We start from the raw sequence: 21497 nt of genomic DNA on the forward strand, positions 1-21497 counted from the left end.
GTGGGAGAGTGTAGGTCATCATCTATTATTACCATGTAACAGTAAAAAAACAAACATAACAAGATTCATCCATTCACACTTTCATACAGAGCATCTATGTCACACGCTGTCGTCAGGAGCAACATGACGTGAACACAGTGTGTGGAAAAGAACAGGGAATCAAACCCTCAACCTTTCATTTGAAAGACAACTCACTCTACTACTCACCTACTGGATTATTTAAACCTTACTGGACCAAATGGGACCAAACTGAACTAAACCAAACTGGACTGAACCAAACTGGACAGAACCAAACTGGACCAAACTAAACCAAAATTGACCAAGCTGAACTGAATCAAACTAAACCAAACTGGAATGAACCAAACTGGACTAAACCAAACTCTGATTTTGAACCAAAACACTTGTTTCTCTGTTAGTTTGTTTAAAGTAAGTGATCCACACACACACACACACACACACACACACAAAACACAGACACACATTCACAGCTGTTCACCCTGGTCTTTTGTGTGTGTGTGTGTGTGCATGCATGTGTGTGGGCACCAGCTGTCCACCAGTTATTCCCCTCAGTGGGAGTGGACGGGTGAAGGGAGGACAGATGGATGAATGATGGATGGATGATGAAAATAAGAAGATGAATGGATGATTTTCACCCTGGATCCAAGTGAATGTTTGCGTCTCTTTTCCCCCTCTCCTCCTTGTGTCATGTGACCTTCACACTCCAAACATGAACTGAATCGTAGCTCTGCGTTTTAGCTTCAAGTGATTCTTAAATTTTATATCATGATTTTGGAAATTCCGTGTTCGCTGAATGTTTATATTTTAAAATATAGATTTTTTAATTGAGATTCCATGTCATGTGAACAACTCTCTGATAAACTGTCAAGTATTCGAATTTCAGTGAAGAGTTTTTGTTTTATATGAATATTTTTTATTTAGTACATCTTTTATTTCACAAATATGGATTCAAATATATATAAAAAATAGCTTTTATATCATGTGACACTACGATTCTAAATGAATGGACCATTAAAACTCATTTACGTTCAATAATTTAATGAATATCATTAAAAAAATACCTAAATTTAATGGTTTGAATTTAAACATGAATATTTTCGGAGTCAGGGATGAAACGAAAAGAAGAGAGACTCAAAGATAGAGTGATGGTGACGGAAGAGTGAATTCAACCAAAGGAATGAATGAAACAATGGAGGGATGAGGGAGGGGAGAACGGAGCTGTCAATCAGTGAGGAGGGGTCAGAGGTCAAGAGGAGGGGGCGGGTTTTTACATGTCTGAAAACACAATGGAAGATAAGGTTGCCACACTTCTGTCCTTTTCCTCCGCTTCATCTCTCCATCCTCAGAGGGAGGGAGAGAGAGAAAAGAAACTGCAGAGTCAGTTTTCTTTCTTTCTTGTTTATTCTTCCTCTCGCTCACGCTCTCCCTCTCCGTTTGCCTGACAAAGAAAGAAAGGAACGACAGTCTACAGTTTAATGAGAGACGGATGAAAAAGGAGAAGGGTCACATGATTTATTCAGAGGGAGAAGGAAGAGATTAAGACTGAGAGCTGCCACCTGAACCACACACACAGACACACACACACACACACACACACACACACACACACACACACACACACACACACACACACTCCCTCAGGACTGGACACGCTGTGTTTGAAGACTGTTAATTGTCGCCAACAAGACTTTAATCAGATTTCTGTCTCCACACACACACACACACAGTGTGTCCCCAGGGTTTTCCCTCCAGTGTCGGTGGCGAGCCACAACATATGGGACTTGGCGCTGATGACCACGCCCCCTCACCAAAATCTGATTTACACACACACACATCTACATGTTTTTCTTTGTTAATCTTTCAAATATTGTTCGAGAAGATTTATTGAAAAATCTTTTTAGACTTCATTCAATAATCTTGTAATAATCGTTTTATCATTGTTTAAAAATAATTTACAAATCTTTTACGGAATCAAAAAATAGTTGTTTAAGAATCATTTAAAAATCATTAAAGAATCGTTCAAAAATCATTTAACATTTGTTCAAAAATCGTGTAAAAATTGTTCACAAATTGTTTAAGAATCTTTCAAAAATCGTTTAAGAATAGTTCACAAATTGTTTAAGAATCGTTCACAAATTGTTTAAGAATTGTTCAAAAATCGTTTAAGAATCGTGAAAGAATTGTTCAAAAATCATTTAAGAATCGTTCAAAAATCGTTCAAAAATCATTTAAGAATCGTGTAAGAATCGTTTAACAATCGTGTAAGAATCATTCAAAAATGATTAAAGAATCATTAAAGAATCATGATGTCCCACAAGCAGTGAGGACTTTGACGTAGTTTGGACATAAATTGCTGGAGACATCATAGAAATGTGACAAAGAGAGGACACAAGTGTCTCTCATTTCCTTCTTTCCTTCCCTTTCCACCACTCTCCTGCCTCCTCGTTCCCTCACTCCCTCCTCTTTCTCCTCCTCTTCCATGTTGCCTCAGGCAACAGTCACACCTTCACACTGTTAATTAACACACACACACACACACACACACACTCTGGTGTCCCCCTCCGACCACTCTTTTAATCTTCCCTCCATCATCTTCTCCTCCTCCATCTCTCCCCCCTCGTTCTCACTCGTCCTCATTTTTTTCCCTCTGCGGGATTTTTATTCAACGTCTCTCTCACTGTGTGTGTGTGTGTGTGTGTGTGTGTGTGTGTGTGTGTGTGTGTGTGTGTGTGCGTGTGTGTGAATGAGTGGTTTCCAAGGTAGCAAGCCACACTGCCGCAGTGGATATAGAGGGAGGTGGAGAGGGTGAGAATGAAACGAAGGGCGTATAGTGTGTGTCGTGTGTGTGTGTATGTCAAGAGCACTGCTGCAGTACCAGGGAGCAGAGACACTGCAAATATCATCTCTCTCTCACACACACACACACAAGGGTGGCGTGTATGTTAATTAACCACACACACACACACACACACACACACACACACACACACACACACACACACACACACACACACACACACACACACACACACACACACACACACACACACACACACACACACACACACAGTCCTCAGGTGTGATTGGTTCATTGATCAGATCCAAAGTATCAATTAATGACCAAAAGTGTCGCTAATGAAACGTACGTGATGTTTATTCAAAGTCAAACCTTAAAAAACTAAGTTTGAAATATCTGAGTAAGAAGTGACGACATGTTCCAGCAGAGGGCGCTGTGGGAACAGCTTGGCATTAGATCCACAGAGGAAACAAGCTAAATCTGCTGACTCAGCTGTTAATCTACTGACATTTCCTGTCATGTCATGAATGACGATGATGGCTTTAAGTCTGGTTGAAGTTAAGTCTGGTTGAAGTTAAGTCTGGTTAAAGTTAAGTCTGGTTAAAGTTATGTCTGGTTAACATTAAGTCTGGTTAAAGTTAAGTCTGGTTAACGTTAAGTCTGGTTAACATTAAGTCTGGTTAAAGTTAAGTCTAGTTACGGTTAAGTCTGGTTACAGTTAAGTCTGGTTAAGGTTAAGTCTGGTTAAAGTTAAGTCTGGTTAAGTTAAGCCTGGTCACGCACGCATGCACGCACGCACGCACACACACTCACTCAGACTCCAACCTTAACCACAATTACTACTGGCCTAACCCTATCCTCAACCTAACTTTAAAACATATCTTCACACTGTGTGTGTGTGTGTGTATGTGTGTACTAATGTTGTGGGGACCTAAACCTGTTTACACAGTCACATTATGGGGACAAAAATCAATTCCCCACAATGTAAATGACTAAATTTTAAGGTTAAAATATGTTTTAAGGTTAGGTTGAGGTTAGGGTTAGGGTAAGGTTAGGTTCAGGGTTAGGATTAGGCCAGTAGTAATTGTGGTTAAGGTTAGAGTAAGTCTCCATGATATGAATGTAAGTCAATGCAATGTCCCCTCAAGTCATGAATGTCCAACGTGTGTGTATGTATGTGTGTGTGTGTGTGTGCGCGTAATATGTCATGGCCCAGCTGCAGTACAGGCCATTAGCCCCGCCCCCATTCCATTTGTATCAGAACTTGACCACATTCCAGAAGAGAACCGAAACGTGGACACAAAAACATGTTTACGTTCAAAAGTTTATGACTTATTTAACAAGAGGATCTCTGATTACAGTCCGTCCCATGATCACACGGACAGTTGGTAATGAGAGAAACACAGCCCCAGATGATTGACAGCTGACATGGACGTGTGGGTGGGGCCTAGAAGTTTGTCTCTCAGACTGTGACAAAAACATTCAATCAGGTGAGTAAACTCAACCCACTGAGGAGGACACAGGAGTGTGAGTGTGTGTGTGTTCTTACCAGAGTTGAGCAGCTGCTGCTCCATCACACCACAGCCCAGCACCTCCAACCAGTCGCCTTGGAAACGCACCTCCATCTCAAAGGAGGGATGAGTGAAGGGGAAGTAACAGCCGACCCACCTGACCTCCACATCTGACCAGAGACAGAGAGAGAGAGGAGGAGTGAGCAGGAGGAGGGGAGGGAGGGAGGAGGAGGAGGGAGGAGGGAGGGGAGGAGGAGTCACCTTGTCCAAACAGGTGTGTGATGAGTCGTGTCAGAGTTTGTTTGAGGTTAAACTCCACAAGCTTCACGGCCTCCAGAGTGTGAGTCTCCTGTTTGTGTGGTGTCCTCCTGCCACTGTGCTCCAGCAGAGACAACTCCTCTGAGTCTGGGACATTTGAGAAGACCTGGAGAGATGTCAGAGACACAGGAAGACCTCAGAGACACAGGAAGACATATCAGAGACACAGGAAGACATATCAGAGACACAGACTAAAGACATGTATTTACCTGGCGTTCAGTAAAAAGTCTCACTCCCTCCATCTGGTGGAACACAGGGTAATGACAGGAGTCAATCTCATCTCTTCTGTAAACGTCTCCAGCCAATAAAAAAGCATCCAGACCAGACTTCACCAGCTCCCTCTGGTGGGCGGAGGTGTGAGCGCGCAACATTGTTGTCCTGCACACACACACACAGACACATACACACAGACACATACACAGAGACACACACACACACACACACACACACACACACACACACACACACACAGGTGTCAGACTCCTGGAACAACACAATCACATGACATGCTTTTATTTCCTCGCTCACCTGTTCAGGAAGTAGTTGTCACCTTGTTTCCTGCTGGGGTGGTCGGGCGGGATCAGCAAGCTGTCAATCAAATCATGTTGACCATTTAATTAACCAACCAACAATGTAACTGTTTAACTATTTAACTAACCAACCAACAATGTAACTGTTTAACTAACCAACCAACAACGTAACTGTTTAACTATATAACTAACCAACCCTCAACCACACTCACAAGTTCTGCTCCACGGTCACCACAGGGTTGAGTGTTAGTTAGTTCTGTAGTTGAGTGTTAGTTAGTTCTGTAGTTGAGTGTTAGTTAGTTATGTAGTTGAGTGTCAGTTAGTTGTATAGTTGAGTGTTAGTTGTGTGGCTGAGTGTAAGTTAGTTATGTAGTAGAGTGTTAGTTATGTAGTAGTTGAGTGTTAGTTATGTAGTTGATTGTTAGTTATGTAATTGAGTGTAAGTTAGTTATATAGTTGAGTGTACGTTAGTTATGTAGTTGAGTGTTAGTTATGTAGTTGAGTGTAAGTTAGTTTAGTTATTTATGTAGTTGAGTGTAGGTTAGTTATGTAGTTGATTGTTAGTTAGTTATGTAGTTGAGTGTTAGATATGTATGTTCTGTTATTATTGTGTATTTTAAGACAGTTGAATGGTTAAATGTGGGAAAACTTGTTGAAAAGAAGTCCGTTGCTGCCACCTACTGGCGACTGTGAGAGCTGCCTGAAGATGTGTCATTCTTTGATGATGTCATCAGTGAGAGCCCTCAGCTGAATCAAGGCATGGTCAGAGCTGCTGCGTTCTGCTCACGATAAAGTGGGTCTTTAACGGCATTGTCGGTGCATATATTGCTTGGCAAGTGTTGTTATTGTTGTCAGACAGTGTTGCTGAACATTAGACATTCTTGTTATGTTATTTATGTTTTCGAATTATACTCTGTAAAGTATGTTTAGCATAAGGCTATGCTCACAGCTAATATCCTGTAATGTGATACAGTGTGTTCAATGTTGCTGTTGTCAAGTGCTCATGAGGGCATTGTATTTTACTTTCAGTTTTACCCGACTCCATATGACCTCAATAAAGGCTTGCAGAGAAATTGGCTTACTTCCTGTTTGGTGACCTCAACGTCATGTTTGATTGGCTGCCACGGCCAAGTGTCTTTGAATTTCAAGATGTTGAATGCATTGGTGTGGCATGGTCTGAAGATCATCTGCATGATGTTTTGAGAAGATTACACAAAATGTGTGACAAGAGAGGTTATGGTTAAAAGGTTATGGATCAAATCAAAGATGGCAGAAAATCCAATATGGCCGATAAAAACATTAAGGATGCGTTGAACTCGGCTTGGCCCAAGGGTTCCAGTGATACAACGTTTGTGAAAAACGGATGAACATGTCAAAAGTTAATGTACATACATGCATGTCCAACTTTGTCCTGTTGGTGGCGCTAGAGCTCTTGAGCTTGCGTTGCTTACACAGTATCACCACTTGAACCCAAGTAACGGGTGGTCTGCTGTTAAATTATTATACATATATATTATAATATTGGGGAATTATTACATTATCAGGACCTGCGAAATGAAGGCTAACCTGATAATGTAATAACCTCCCGTTAATGTAATACTTTATTACATAATTGGTAAAAAGTGTATTACATTATCAGTTTTTATTACATTTTCAGGTTTTACATGAATGTTAGTAATTATGTAGTTGAGTATTAGTTATGTAGTTGAGTGTAAGTTAGTTATGTATTTGAGTTTCAGTTAGTCTCTGATTGACCTGTCAAAATTCTGCTCCGTGGTCACCACAGGGTTCAGGTTGTCATGGACAGAGAAGAGCGGGTTTCCTCCTCGACCCATGTAAGAACTGTGGAGATTAAAGATTAGGATTAACCGGTGAAGACACAAACAGCTGAGTGCTTGTTGCTGGGTAACCGACCTGTAGAAGAAGGCTTTGATCCGCTCTTTGATGAGCCACAGAGGATGGTGCCGCTGGTTGTGAAGGTCGCGGCCGACCTTCGCTAAGATCTTTGGCGTCACGTTGGTGAAGTCGTCGCGAGGATACGGGCGACCCGACACCTCCACGCAGTCCTGATCAATCACAGGCCGAGGGGCAGAGCCCGAGTCTGTGCTGAGGCGTCGGCGGGACAACGCAGCACCGCCATTGGCCAAGAGGGCTGAGAGACGGCAGCAACTGAGGGGCGTGGACTGTAGGAGGGGGAGGAGCAGGGACAGTCTCATGGTGATCTGGAAAGACAGTGAAAAACAATATGTTTTTAATTCTAATAACCTCAGTTTTTATCGCTACCTAGCAGGCTAATCCAGTCTAATTCAGTCTATTAAACATTACATAAAAACTGCACTTCAAAATGGCTGCTCCTGATGAATTTACACCTGTAGGTGGCGCTGCCATTGAAACTAACAACTCATCTTCATTGTTCACCACACAGCAGTGAGAGCAGCGCATCAATCACAGGAGGGGGAGGAGCTTCTCAGTGGCAGTAAGGTGAGGTGGGAGTGTACATGCGCACACACACACAAACACACTATAACTGCACCAAAACAGCAACAGTTCAACTGAGACAAAATCTGTTTTTCTACAGTTTCATCATTTACGTCTGCCAAGAGACAAGACCATCGTCTTTTAACTGTCATTTTTACACATACACACAACAAGACAAAGGGTGTTGCATTGCAGTGGCATTGCAGCAAAACAAATTATTGTTCCTTAAACTATGAAGCTTTTTCCTCTGCTGCTAGTGTCACATGACACACACACACTATCTTAACCATCACCAGTTAATGACTAACCTTAACTTAACCATAACCATGTTTCAAATCTTAGTCTTAAACATTAACCAGTTCCTCAGGAATGCTTCTGCCTCATTAGGACCAGGTATTTGGTCTCTATGAGGACAACTGGTCCTGACAAGGATATTGTTTCTGACACACACACACACACACAGTGTAAAGTGTGAAGTAAAGCTGCGCCTCCACGGTTATGAGGTTGAACAGGATGATGCAGTTCTGCAAACATCGACAGAGAGGTAAGATAATCAAAGCTAAAGAAAAGAATTTTCCTCCGAGGAGAAGGAGACGTTTGTAAAGGTCACTGCGGCTCTGTGGAGTCACATGACCTTCAGGGAAGATCAGGAGACAAACAGCAGCAGGAACAACTATTAATAACTATTATTAACTTCACTAAAGCAGAATCAGAGCTTTTATTCTGAAAAACAACTGACAATTAACTATGGCAGAGGATCAGGTCACATGACAACATTGTTACGGAAACTAAATTAAGATTAAAGTCAGAAGAAAAAGAAATTCAGAATTTGGAGGAAAAAAAGTCTGAATTGGAGGAGAAAAATTGTGGAGAAAAGACAGAATTCTGAGGAGAAAAAAATGTTTAATTCAAGATTAAATTAGAATTAGAATTGAGTTTTTCCTCAGTATTTTGAGACTAAAATTGTGTTATTTTATTTTCAAACCAATGCCAGTTAATTACAGACAAACATTCCATTTTCAAGCATCTCACATCGCCATTTTTAGGTCGTGATTTTACTGCAAAGTAAAGAAATAATAAATAAATAGATGTGAGTTTTCCCGCATCAGCCGCCATCTTGGCTCCACTGTGTTTCTGTGGGAGTGAATTTTCTGGCGTGTGATTGTCACCATATGTCTGTTCCCATGACACCAAATGCCACCACGCGTGTACACATGGACATATGGACATATGGACGCCTCCGCACACACAAGGGACACGTGAAGCTCAACACAATTTCATCCACCACAGACACAAAGACACCAGGTCAAAGAGCAGGACTGTGAGTGATGAAGCCATTATTTCCCCCAAAATGCATCACATCTTTCCTGTGATCAACTTCATATTTGGTTACATCACTCTGGACGACATCAGGATTAAAAGTTACCCAAAGCGTCACTTTGAGTGACACGGTGCAGGCACTAGGGGGCGACAAAGCTTTGTCAATTTCTGATGTTCTGCCAAAAAACACTAAACTGTTATAACTTCACTATAGAAGGTCTACGGTAGAGGATAAGAAGGTTAATTCAAGTGCAAGACTTATTTTACTCTCTCCCATTTATCACCTGCTAACACATTAAAGATCTTAGAGACAGTAGAGACCCGAAGCGTGTCATACGCTGCGGTACTCGGCTAATTTATTCTTTGAGTAGCCAATTGATAACGCATTTATTTCACATACAGACCTCAACAACATAATGGCATGGTCACGTTTCATGTAGCTTAGCTTCCGAAGCTACTCCCGTTTGCCAACATAAACAAACAGAGCTCTACCGCCGCTGTGGACGCTTTTATTATCATTCTATCAATCAACCTTTTTTGTGGCGCTCAGAATTGAATACAGCAACATCTGAAGGAGAAGAAATGACATTTGTTTCTCAGATATTTAAACATTTCCAGCATCAGCTGTTTTTATTTCTGTGTAAAATCACAAACAACTGCGCAGCAACTTTTTTTTTGCTGCTCAACTTAAATCCACATCAATTGATCACATTGAACTAAATGTAAAGTGGACAGTGGAGAATGTGCTGCTGTTTGAATTTGATGAGGACGGACCAGGTTCACGTTTGTTTTTCTCTTTCTTTGGCAAAATAAATCAGCTGATGCGGCGTCTGCAGTGAAACATGATTCACTCTGCCACAAACACTTTCTTCTCACTGCCAAACAGCAGCAAGGTCATGTGACCTCGCCAAGGTCAAAGCAGCCTGTGTCCTCACATTTGCATTTCTCCACATTATTCCTGTTTCCCATGATTCCTTGCAGAATAAGAATTGTTTGGTTTGAAATAAACTTGTTCGTGTTCTTTGTGTCAGGGCCTCACTTTAGGGAGATGGCCATTTTGTGACATGCGAGTGTGACAACTTCTTTTTTAAATAAAAATAATGTTGTATTGTCCTCAGAAGTTATTTTTTCTAAATTAAAACAAAGGTTGTTATGTCATAGGACAGAAGAGTTGAAGTCGTGTCATTTTGGAAGTTTACGACACAAACAAAGAAGAAAGACGTCCATTTTGTTCTGTGAAGGCCACCGTAGTTCAATGACACACACTCACCATTAGAGGTCACTAATTCTTACACACACACACGCACGCACGCACGCACACACGCACACACAGATGGAGCCATTTTGAGTTTTTTTGTTTAGAATATTTCTAAAATAACTATATTTGTGTATGGTGGAAATTATGATTTATTATTATTAACCTAATTTAGGTTCGGTGCTAAGAGCTGTGCCTCGAATTGGAACAAGAATGGTGAACACAGGGTTCACCATAAACACACACAGTGACACACAGGCAGTGACAGTCACACACACACAGTGACACACACAGTCACACACACACAGTGACACACAGACACACAGTCTCTCTCACACACACACACAGTCATACACAGTCTCACAGACAGTCACAGTCATACACAGACACACACAGTCACACACACACAGTCATACACAGTCTCTCACACACACACAGTCAAACAGTCTCACAGTCACAGTCATACACAGTCACATACAGTCATACACAGACACACACAGTCTCTCACACACACACACACAGTCAAAGAGTCTCACAAACACATACACTGAGACACACAGCTGTAAATCCTGACTGTGATAGAACAAGGTTATAAATCACAGACTGCAGAGAGAGAAAGAGACACACACACATACACAGGGACACATCCACCAACACACACACACACACACACATTCACTGTCCACTTTATTAGGTACACCATGGACAAATCTGATCAGCCAATCACACAGCAGCATTTAATCATTTAACTGAATATCAAGAAAAAAAGAATAAAAAAATGTCAGAGGTCAGACAGGTTCAGGGTCACAGTCAAAGGACATGTACCTTATAATGTGGCTGATGAGTGGGCGGAGCAATGTCACAAAATGTCAAATATATCATTTATTTGGACTCAGATTAAGATTAAAATGTGCATTTTAAGTGGATTATTTTTCATGATCAGAGTTTAAAAGTTCTCTCTTTAGTTTTATTTACTTTGAGAATAATTTGATCTCATCAAGAGTCTTGTGAGGATGAACTCTTTATATTACATACATATAACATATAACAGTGTTTGTTTGTGTTTGTGTGTGTGTGTCTGAGTGTCTCGCCCCCTCCCATCAGAGGGAGTCCCCGCTCTGGCACTAGTGACCACATCCTGTGGTTCATGCTGCTTCTTCCTGTTCACGACGCAACTCAGCGGCCAACTGTTACACAACCATGTCTGTGTGTGTGTGTGTGTGTGAATATACACACACTTCATCGTCTGAAAGGGGACAGAGTTCAGGGTCAGCGTCCCCTGCTGCTGACACCCAGCCTGAGATTTCTCAATACTCAAGTATGCAAGTATGTATGTATTGTTCTGCTGTTTGAATGGTGGCTGGCGCCAAGGGCTGCAGCCTCATTACCGCCACCTATGCTGTTGATAAATGAACTTTTAATAAATGCAAATATATATATTGTTATTAATTTTACATTTTAAATATTTAACTTCATTAATTAATTTATTTCTATTAAAATATACAATAAAAATAATACAATGTGGAAAATAGATATATTACAGCATTGTAGAGTAGTATATATATATATAAATGTATATATATATAATAAATAAATCAAGATAAATAAATCTTAAAACTTTGTTCCGGGACACAGAAAAATATTTATTTCAGATTTCTATTTCTATTATCTGCTGCTATGCTCTGCCGAAATGTATTCTGGGATACATGGCCATCCTAAGTACGCTTAAGTCACCTCCGATGCATACTTGGTAAAAATGGGCGGAGCGAGAACACTTCCGGGTTTGAGAACCGTCCTCACTGTTCGCTTACTTGAGAATTGGAACAGCACTTGGACTGAGGCTGATGACGTTTTCACAAGTACGCACAAGTAGACACAAGTATGGATATTGAGAAACGGCCACAGGCTTAACTCAGGGAATACAAAATGGCTGCCAGCAGAGAGTCTCCCAACAGGAAACAGACGTTTGTAAACCACTCACTCTCCCACACAGAGAAAATCAGTGATTTTAACATCACAGCACACAGGAGTTGTTGATCCACTGCTGCCTCCATCACTAAGTTCAAATGTCTGATTTTGTCAATTTGGCATTTAAAATCCTTTGTTTAGATTAACCTCAGTGACACAAAGTGACCACACGAGGCAGCAGAGGACCAGCAGCTCCTGTGTCCCCACAGCTAAAATCACTGATTTTCTCCAGGGGGTTTGGTGTGGGAGAGTGAGTGAAGGTAAACAAATCAACATTCAGGTATTATTACCGTTTTTCTGTGTGTGTGTGCTGCTGCAGGATTTACGTGTGCTGTAGTCAAACTGTCTGATGGTGTGGTGATTATTTAGAACACTGTGTCCTGGAACAGCTTCACTTCACATCCATCTTCTCCTCTCCTCTCCTCTCCTCTCCTCTCGCAGGTTATGGAAACGATATAAAGGGAATAAACAGTGAATGCATGATGAAATCCTGATTTTGACACATATTCCTGTGCGTTCAGTGAAGCACTGTTACAGTGAAATGTTAAAGTGTACTTTTCCTCCTCTCATAAAGTCACGCTGTGCTCGTTGCACTTGTTCATGCAGTTTTTTTGACAAGCAGCGTTACATCAAAGCTGCACAGGCGGCCTGTAAAAGTGTAATAAAACAAGACATTTAAATCCTCTCTGTTTTACTTTACACACAGCGAGAGGTGAGAGAGAGAGGAGAGGAGACAAGGAGAGGAGGAACAAGAGGAGGAGGAGAGTCTGACATGACGAAGAATAAGGGAGATTTTATGGTCGGAGGAGAAAAAGTGTCGAGGCTGCAGCTCTGACACTCAGCCAATTTGTGTCTCCCTCTCTCTCTCTCACACACACACAGACACACACACGCACACACACACAGACTCACGCACGCACTCAGACTCACACACGCACAAAGACACACACGCAGAGACACACACACACACACAGAGACACACACCCACACGCACAGAGATACACACACATACAGAGAGAGAAACACACACACACGCAGACTCTCAAACACACACACACACACACAGACAGAGAGACAAACACACACAGACTCACAAACACACACACACACACACACAGACAGAGATACACACACAAACAGAGAGACACACACAGACTCTCAAACATACAGACACACACTCAGACTCTCAAACACACACACACACACACACACACACACACACACAGAGACACACACACACACTCTCAAACACACACACACAGATAGAGAGAGAGACACACACACACACACACAGACTCACAAACACACACATACACAGACAGAGATACACACACGTACAGAGAGAGATACACACAGACTCGCACACACTCAGACTCTCAAACACACACACAAAGACACACAGACTCTCACACACACACACACACACAGAGACAGAGACACACACTTTCAGACAGAGAGACACACACACACACAGGCTAGTTAATCACTGTTTTTAAAAGTGTCAGACACTTGGTACAGTCCACTGTGAGGTGAGAAGGCTGGACCAATACCAAGTCCACACAGACGTTCACATCTGCTTTGTTTAATATGGAGTCAGTGGCTGAACTCAAATTGACATCTTGCTCATAAAAAGCTTGGGTTTTATGTGCAACTCGTGCTTCCTGTCTGTGCCGTTACCATGGATACAGACCAAGGCTAATAATAATAATAATAATAACAACAATTTGTAGCACCAGAGAAGATTCATTATCTGTTAGACAGACTTTTCACACAGGAAACTGAAGTTTCTAAATCATTCACCCACACCAAACCCAGAGATAAAATCAGTGATTCTAGCTCATGGGGGCACAGGTGCTGCTGGTCCTCTGCTGCCTCATGTGGTCACTTTGTGTCACTGTGGTAAATCTGAACAAAGGATTTTTAAAGCCGAATTAAAGAGGCCATAGCATGGCTCACTTATATGTGAGATATGAAGGTGTACTTACAAACATGAAGTCATTTTTCTGTTCAAAAACCTCCTAGTCGCTGCAAACAAGCCGATGTAAATGTCTCGTCACTGACGCTCTCGTCAGCCGTGCCGTTTCAGACCAAAACCACACCCACAGAACACGGACTGTCTTGTGATTGGCCAGTTACCTGGAAGTGACGTCATTGGCACGTCAGCTCTCAGACTTGCAGCTCCCCCTCTGGAAAGGTGGATGCACCGCTAGCAATTATCAAAACATTGAGTAATGCCTTACGCATTTGATCTGGAGTCTGACCCAGAGTCAGAAGACACTGTGACAAATGAAAGACTGCTGCAGGACACCTGTAGCTTAGATAACGTTGTGGTTACCGAGATGATAAACACACATACATGCAAATGAGCGTGTAGCTTAGCATGTAGCCGGCTATCACTAATGCTAAACGACAGAACAAGCACACAAAGACAGTTTTACGGTTTGTAAATATTGTAATATATGTATTGTTGGCACTGCTCTTTCCTTTAGGTGGAGTTTGGTGCTGTGTCCTGCTTTATATTGCCCGAAGTTTGTGTAACAACAATCCTCCGTGAAGTGGTTGCAGCATACATGGAAGTATCTGGGAAATGTAGCAGGGATATTCCCATCAAATATGAAAATATCCACTGAGCTTTTCTTTGCTCATTGTTGGGGAGCTTGTGCAGCGTCTGCTATGGTTTATCACAACCCAGAACAGAGCTAACACACACTGAACCTTTTTTTCTACATGTTCTCAACTGATACGCTCAGCAGCTACAACAAGAGTAGTTCTTCTTTTTCTACGGCTGAAAGTACGTCACTGGATGTGCCCGGACTCTCGTGCCCGAACAGGCGCTGCTGTTTACAGGAGTGGTGACATTCACCATTGCCGTAATTGGTCAACAGAAGTGCCTTGCTGCTTTGTAGAGCTCAGGAAAACAATCAAACCCATCGCTCTCAGCAGTGGCTGAACTGATTGTTATGGACTTTTAGGGCTTCATAGACGAGGTGATGACACAGATACACACCCAAACTCAGCGTTAATTGGCACTTCTGGGCTATGGCCTCTTTGACAAAATAAGACATTTGAACTTAGTCAAGGAGGCAGCAGTGGATCAACAACTTCTGTGGGATATGCTGTCAAAAGCACACACACACACGCACGCGCGCACACACACACACACACACACACACACACACACACACACACACACACACACACTCATCTCTCATCTCATCTCACACAGACGCAGAGACGAGCAGCGTCTTAATGAAAACACAGAGCCTGGAATATGGCATCGATTGCTTTTCACACTTTTTTCCGACAGCCCGACCTGAGTCAATCATGGGTCTGCAGTGAGCGAGCAGCAGCAGCAGCTCAGACAAATGTGTTACACCTGAAAACAGCTGCTTTAAAGCTGCACTCAGTAAGCTAGAACTCATGTCATCTTTGAACTATAACGCCACCTACTGACCCTGACACAACATCACACTTTTCAAAATAAAAGATTTCTAATGTTAGGAAAAACTAGTTACTAATGTTAGGAGAAACCTGTTACTAATGTTAGGACAGACTTGTTACTAATGTTAGGACAAACTAGTTACTGATGTTAGGACAAACTTGTTACTAACGTTATGACAAACTAGCTACTAATGTTAGGACAAACTTGTTACTAATGTTAGGACAAATTTGTTACTAATGTTAGGACAGACTTGTAACTAATGTTAGGACAAACTTGTTAGGACAAACTTGTTACTAATGTTAGGACAAACTAGTTCTAATGTTAGGACAGACTTGTTACTGATGTTAGGACACACTAATTACTAATGTTTGGACAAACTAGTTACTAGGGTTAGGATAAATTAGTTACTAATGTTAGGACAGACTAGTTACTGATGTTAGGACAAACTTGTTACTAATGTTATGACAAACTTGTTACTAATGTTAGGACAAACTTGTTACTAATGTTAGGACAAACTAGTTACTAATGTTAGGACAAACTAGTTACTGATGTTAGGACAGACTTGTTACTAATGTTATGACAAACTAGTTACTAATGTTAGGACAAACTTGTTACTGATGTTAGGACAAACTTGTTACTAATGTTATGACAAACTAGTTACTAATGTTAGGACAGACCTATTACTAATGCTAGGACAGACCTATTACTAATGTTAGGACAAACTAGTTACTAATGTTAGGACAGACCTATTACTAATGTTAGGACAAACTAGTTACTGATGTTAGGACAAACTTGTTACTGATGTTAGGACAAACTAGTTACTAATGTTAGGACAAACAAGTTATTAATGTTAGGACAAACGAGTTACTAATGTTAGGACAAACTAGTTACTAATGTTAGGACAAACTAGTTACTAATGTTAGGACAAACTAGTTACTAATGTTAGGACAAACTAGTTATTAATGTTAGGACAAACAAGTTACTAATGTTAGGACAAACTAGTTACTAATGTTAGGACAAACTAGTTATTAATGTTAGGACAGATTTGTTACTAATATTAGGACAAACTTGTTACTGATGTTAGGACAAACTTGTTACTAATGCTCCAATGCATTAGTAACAATGCTTCCTTAAAAATGCTACAAACATAAGTTCATGTTCCTGAAATACTTGTTAGTAATATTACAAAGACCAAGTTTGAACTTACTCTTCCCCCAAACTTTTATTATTTATTTACTTTTGTTTTTACAGGAACAATTTCTGAATTTAAGAAGCAGGAAGAACTGGAAGAGGAGGAGCAACAACTGCTGATTAATGTAGTCATAAAACTACTGCAACCTGAACCTTATATGTGTGTGCGTGTATGTGTGTGTGTGTGTGTGTGTGAGGTATGAGAGGGTGAGAGAGAGAGAGAGAGTAGGAGTTTGAATTTGGCTGTGATGCAGTAAACATAAGCTCAAGAGAGACGTTGGAAAAAGTGCAAATTTTCGAAATTTGAAATATGCTGCATACACACACACAGACACAGACAGACACACACACCCACACCACAGTCTCAGTTTGGATTTAAATGAACACTTGACGTCGTCTCTCAGGGAATGACTGCACTCACTGAACAACAACAACAACAACAACACTGACACGTTTCATCTACACACGCTAAAAATAGACTATATGTGTCTGTGGAGACATGAGATAAAAACTGACAACAGCAGGAGAGACGTGAAGATATGACTCATCACATTTCTGACATGACAACATCTGCAGCAGCAGCAGGACAACATCTGCAGCAGCAGCAGGACAACATCTGCAGCAGCAGCAGCAGGACAACATCACCAGCAGCAGCAGGACAACATCTGCAGCAGCAGCAGGACAACATCTGCAGCAGCAGGACAACATCTGGGTCACAATATGTGGAACATCGCCATGTGGGGTCAAGCCGCGGGAGGCGGGGCCCTCAACATCTGCAGCAGCAGCAGGGCAACATCTGCAGCAGCAGCAGGACAACATCTGCAGCAGCAGCAGGACAACATCTGCAGCAGCAGCAGGGCAACATCTGCAGCAGCAGCAGGGCAACATCTGCAGCAGCAGCAGGACAACATCTGCAGCAGTAGGACAACATCTGCAGCAGTAGGACAACATCTGGGTCACAATGTGTGGAACATCCCCATGTGGGGCAGAGCCAGTGTCAAACCGCGGGAGGCGGGGCCCTCGTGTCTGTCACGTGATCAAAATATCAAACCATGTTTTCATGAAAACTTGTCCCTCATCTATGTTTTGGTTTATAAAGTAGATATAGAGCTACAAGGATATAGATATACAATCTACAAGAATATAGACATAAGAGCTACAAGGATGTGGATATAGAGCTACAAGGATATAGATATACATAAGAGCTACAAGAACATAGACATAAGAGCTACAAGGATGTAGATATAGAGCTACAAGGATAAAGATATAAGAGCTACAAGGATATAGATATAAGAGCTACAATGATATAGATATAAGAGCTACAAAGAGGTAGATATCGAGCTACAAGGATGTAGATATAGGATATATATAGAGCTACAAGGATATAGATATAGAGCTACAAGGATATAGATATAAGAGCTACAATGATATAGATATAAGAGCTACAATGATATAGATATAAGAGCTACAAAGAGGTAGATATAGAGCTACAAGGATATAGATATAGTGCTACAAGGATATAGATATAGAGCTACAAAGAGGTAGATAGAGCTACAAGGATATAGATATAGTGCTACAAGGATATAGAGCTACAAGGATGTAGATATAGAGCTACAAGGATGTAGATATAGAGCTACAAGGATATAGATATAAAGCTACAAGGATATCAATATAGAGCTACAAGGATATAGATATAAGAGCTACAAGGATATAGCTATAAGAGCTACAAGGATGTAGATATACGAGCTACAAGAATATAGATATAAGAGCTACAAGGATATAGACATAAGAGCTACAAGGATGTAGATATAGAGCTACAAGGATATAGATATAGAGCTAGATATAATAGACTACAAGAACATACAAGGACATAGATATGACAAGGCTAGGATATAGATATAGAGTTACAAGGATATAGATATACGGGCTACAAGAATATAGATAAAAGAGCTACAAGGATATAGATATAAAAGCAAGGATGTAGATATAGAGCTACAAGGATATAGATATAAGAGCTACAAGGATATATATATACAGCTACAAGGATATAGATATAAGAGCTACAATGATATATATATAGAGAGAGCTACAAGAATATAGATATGAGATACAAGGATGTAGATATAGAGCTACAAGGATATAGATATAGAGCTACAAGGATATAGATATAGAGCTATACAAGGACACAGATATAGGAGCTACAAGGATATAGATATAGAGCTACGAGGATGTAGAGCTACAAGGATATAGATATACAAGCTACAAGAATATAGACATAAGAGCTACGAGGATATAAATATACATAAGAGCTACAAGAACATAGATATAAGAGCTACAAGGATATAGATCTACATAAGAGCTACAAGAACAGATATAAGAGCTACAAGGATATAGATATAAGAGCTACAAGGATGTAGATATAGAGCTTCAAGGATATAGATATAAGAGCTACAAGGATGTAGATATAGAGCTACAAGGATATAGATATAGAGCTATATGGATGGAAATATATGGAGATATAAAAGCAGATTCAGAGATACTTGCACACAAATAGATGTAGATAAGACAGATACAGATGTATATAAGACAGATAGCAGCAGAATATTTCATCCTCTCACTGATGTTAGTGATGGTTCCTCATGTCACATTGAGAGCAGAGCTGGAGCAGAGGAGCTGACCTTCTGAGAAGAGCCTAAGAGCTACGAAGATATAGAGTAGAGCTGCAACTAACTTTTTTTTCTCTCGATTAATCGATTGATCGTTTGGTCCATAAAATATTAGAAAACCTAAAAAAATGTTGATCTGTGTTCGTCAAACCTGGAAATGATGACGTTCTCAAATGTCTTGTTTTGTCCACAAACCAAAATTATTAATTTTAATGATTTCTTAGTTATCCAAGGCAAAGAAATGAAAAAAATATTGACATTTAAGAAGCTTAAACAATCGGAAATCTTCTTTTAATCATGAAAAAAAGCTTCAAACCTATTAATCGATAATAAAAATAGTTGTCGATTCATTTAGTAATAGAGTAATTGTTTCAGCTCTAATATAGAGGTAAACAGATATAGAGGTACGAAAATATAAATATTGAGCTCCAAAGATGTCACAACATGTCAGTCTAACACTTGATGGACGCCTGACATGGAAGGTAGATTTAGACAAACTTTGTAGCAAACGTCATGAGTTCAGTGTTTAATCAGAGGAAATGAACATGTAACAAATGTTTGAATCTGAAACAAAGGAGTGAATAAGTTCATCTTAGTGTGTGTGTGTGTGTGTGAGAGAGAGAGGTCTGGTGGCCTCAGCAGGTTCAGGAAGGGCTTTCTAGAACAGACGGAGGACAAGCGCATACACACACACACATACACACACACACACACACACTGAGTGCCTGTAAATAGCTGCATCTTCCTGCAACAATTACCGCCGCAGCTACTTTGTCTTAGGTGACAGAGAAACAAATGCTAGTGCACCCCCGCTGCTAACTCAGTTAGCATGTCCTCCTGGGTCATTACTGTGGAGCCGGAAAGGAAGTGTGATGTCATTACTGAAACAAGAGATGAACAAAGTAACTGTAAACTGTAATCTGACACGACTGCATTCTCACAGGACTGCAATCTGACACAACTGTAAACTGTAATCTGACACGACTGTAATCTTTGAGTAGTCTATAAAACCACATCACGGCAGTTTCACAGCGCCATGCTCTTCCACACCCACATTGTGGAAGAGCTACAGTCATGGAAAACACCTTGATCTAACAAGATCTGCAGTGAACTAATGTGATCTAAAGTGAGCTAACATGATCTAACGTGATCTAAGGTGACCTAAAGTGAGCTAACATGATCTATAACGTGATCTAAGGTAAGCTGACGTGATCTAACGAGATTTAAGGTGATCTAACGTAATCTAACATGATCCAACAAGATCTAAAGTGATCTATAACATGATCTAACGTGATCTTACTCGATCTAATGAGATCTAACGAGATGTAACGTGATCTAAAGTTATCTATAACATGATCTAATGTGATCTATAACGTGATATAAAGAGATGTAACGCGATCTAAGGAGATCTACATGATGAGCACATGACGAACACATGAATCCCCCCTCCCCCGAGGGAGCAGCTGTCGCAACCTGCACATCACATCAAAGCGTCGCCTCGTTCTCTCCATATTTACATTTTTCTGCCAATTAAAGCAGGTCTGTTTACATCGTCAGACGAGACTTTAGACACAGTCAATGATGTCAATACACACAGTCCCACAGGTGTGTGTGTGAGATTCATTAAAACAGAAATGAAGATGCAGCTGTTGATGTTTGTCATGAAGAACTTTTCCATCAGTTAAAAAGACTTGTCTGTTTCCTGTTTTTTATTTGTATTTATTCAAAGAATTCAATTATATTTATTTAACAAACTGTCAAAAAGAGTTAGTTGATTTCTTTGGGGCTGTAACCAATTATTATTTTCATCATTGACTCATCTGTCGAGGGTTGTTCCCATGTGGTTGTTTGATCCAGAACATGTCAGGAAATATTAATCAAACCTAGAAATAATGATGTTCTCAAACGTCTTTGTTTTTGTCCACAAACACAAAATTATTTGTTTTATGGAGCAAACCAGAAAATATTCACATTTAAGAAGCTGATTATCAGAGAAACTATGT

At 40.6% G+C, this 21497-nt stretch overlaps 1 protein-coding gene across 3 annotated transcripts in view; it reads right to left on the reverse strand.

The window, feature by feature from the left end:
* The window catches only part of fars2 (phenylalanyl-tRNA synthetase 2, mitochondrial), a 53849-nt gene that overhangs the window by 28199 nt on the left and 4153 nt on the right, over positions 1–21497 (reverse strand). The window contains exons 1-7 of one of the 3 annotated variants that reach the window (XM_044027854.1): positions 12486–12619; positions 7089–7396; positions 6930–7016; positions 5173–5232; positions 4854–5022; positions 4588–4750; positions 4365–4496 (exon numbers count right to left, since the gene is read on the reverse strand). In XM_044027854.1, coding sequence (XP_043883789.1) covers positions 4365–4496; positions 4588–4750; positions 4854–5022; positions 5173–5232; positions 6930–7016; positions 7089–7390 — 913 coding nt within the window. In that variant the 5' untranslated portion in view covers positions 7391–7396; positions 12486–12619. Of the gene's footprint in view, positions 1–4364; positions 4497–4587; positions 4751–4853; positions 5023–5172; positions 5233–6256; positions 6362–6929; positions 7017–7088; positions 7397–12485; positions 12620–21497 lie in introns of those variants that run through there. The other 2 variants (XM_044027846.1, XM_044027864.1) reach the window with 2 other exon arrangements.

Source organism: Solea senegalensis, linkage group LG1 (assembly GCF_019176455.1).
Source record: "Solea senegalensis isolate Sse05_10M linkage group LG1, IFAPA_SoseM_1, whole genome shotgun sequence".
In the NCBI taxonomy this organism is placed as follows: Eukaryota; Metazoa; Chordata; class Actinopteri; order Pleuronectiformes; family Soleidae; genus Solea; species Solea senegalensis.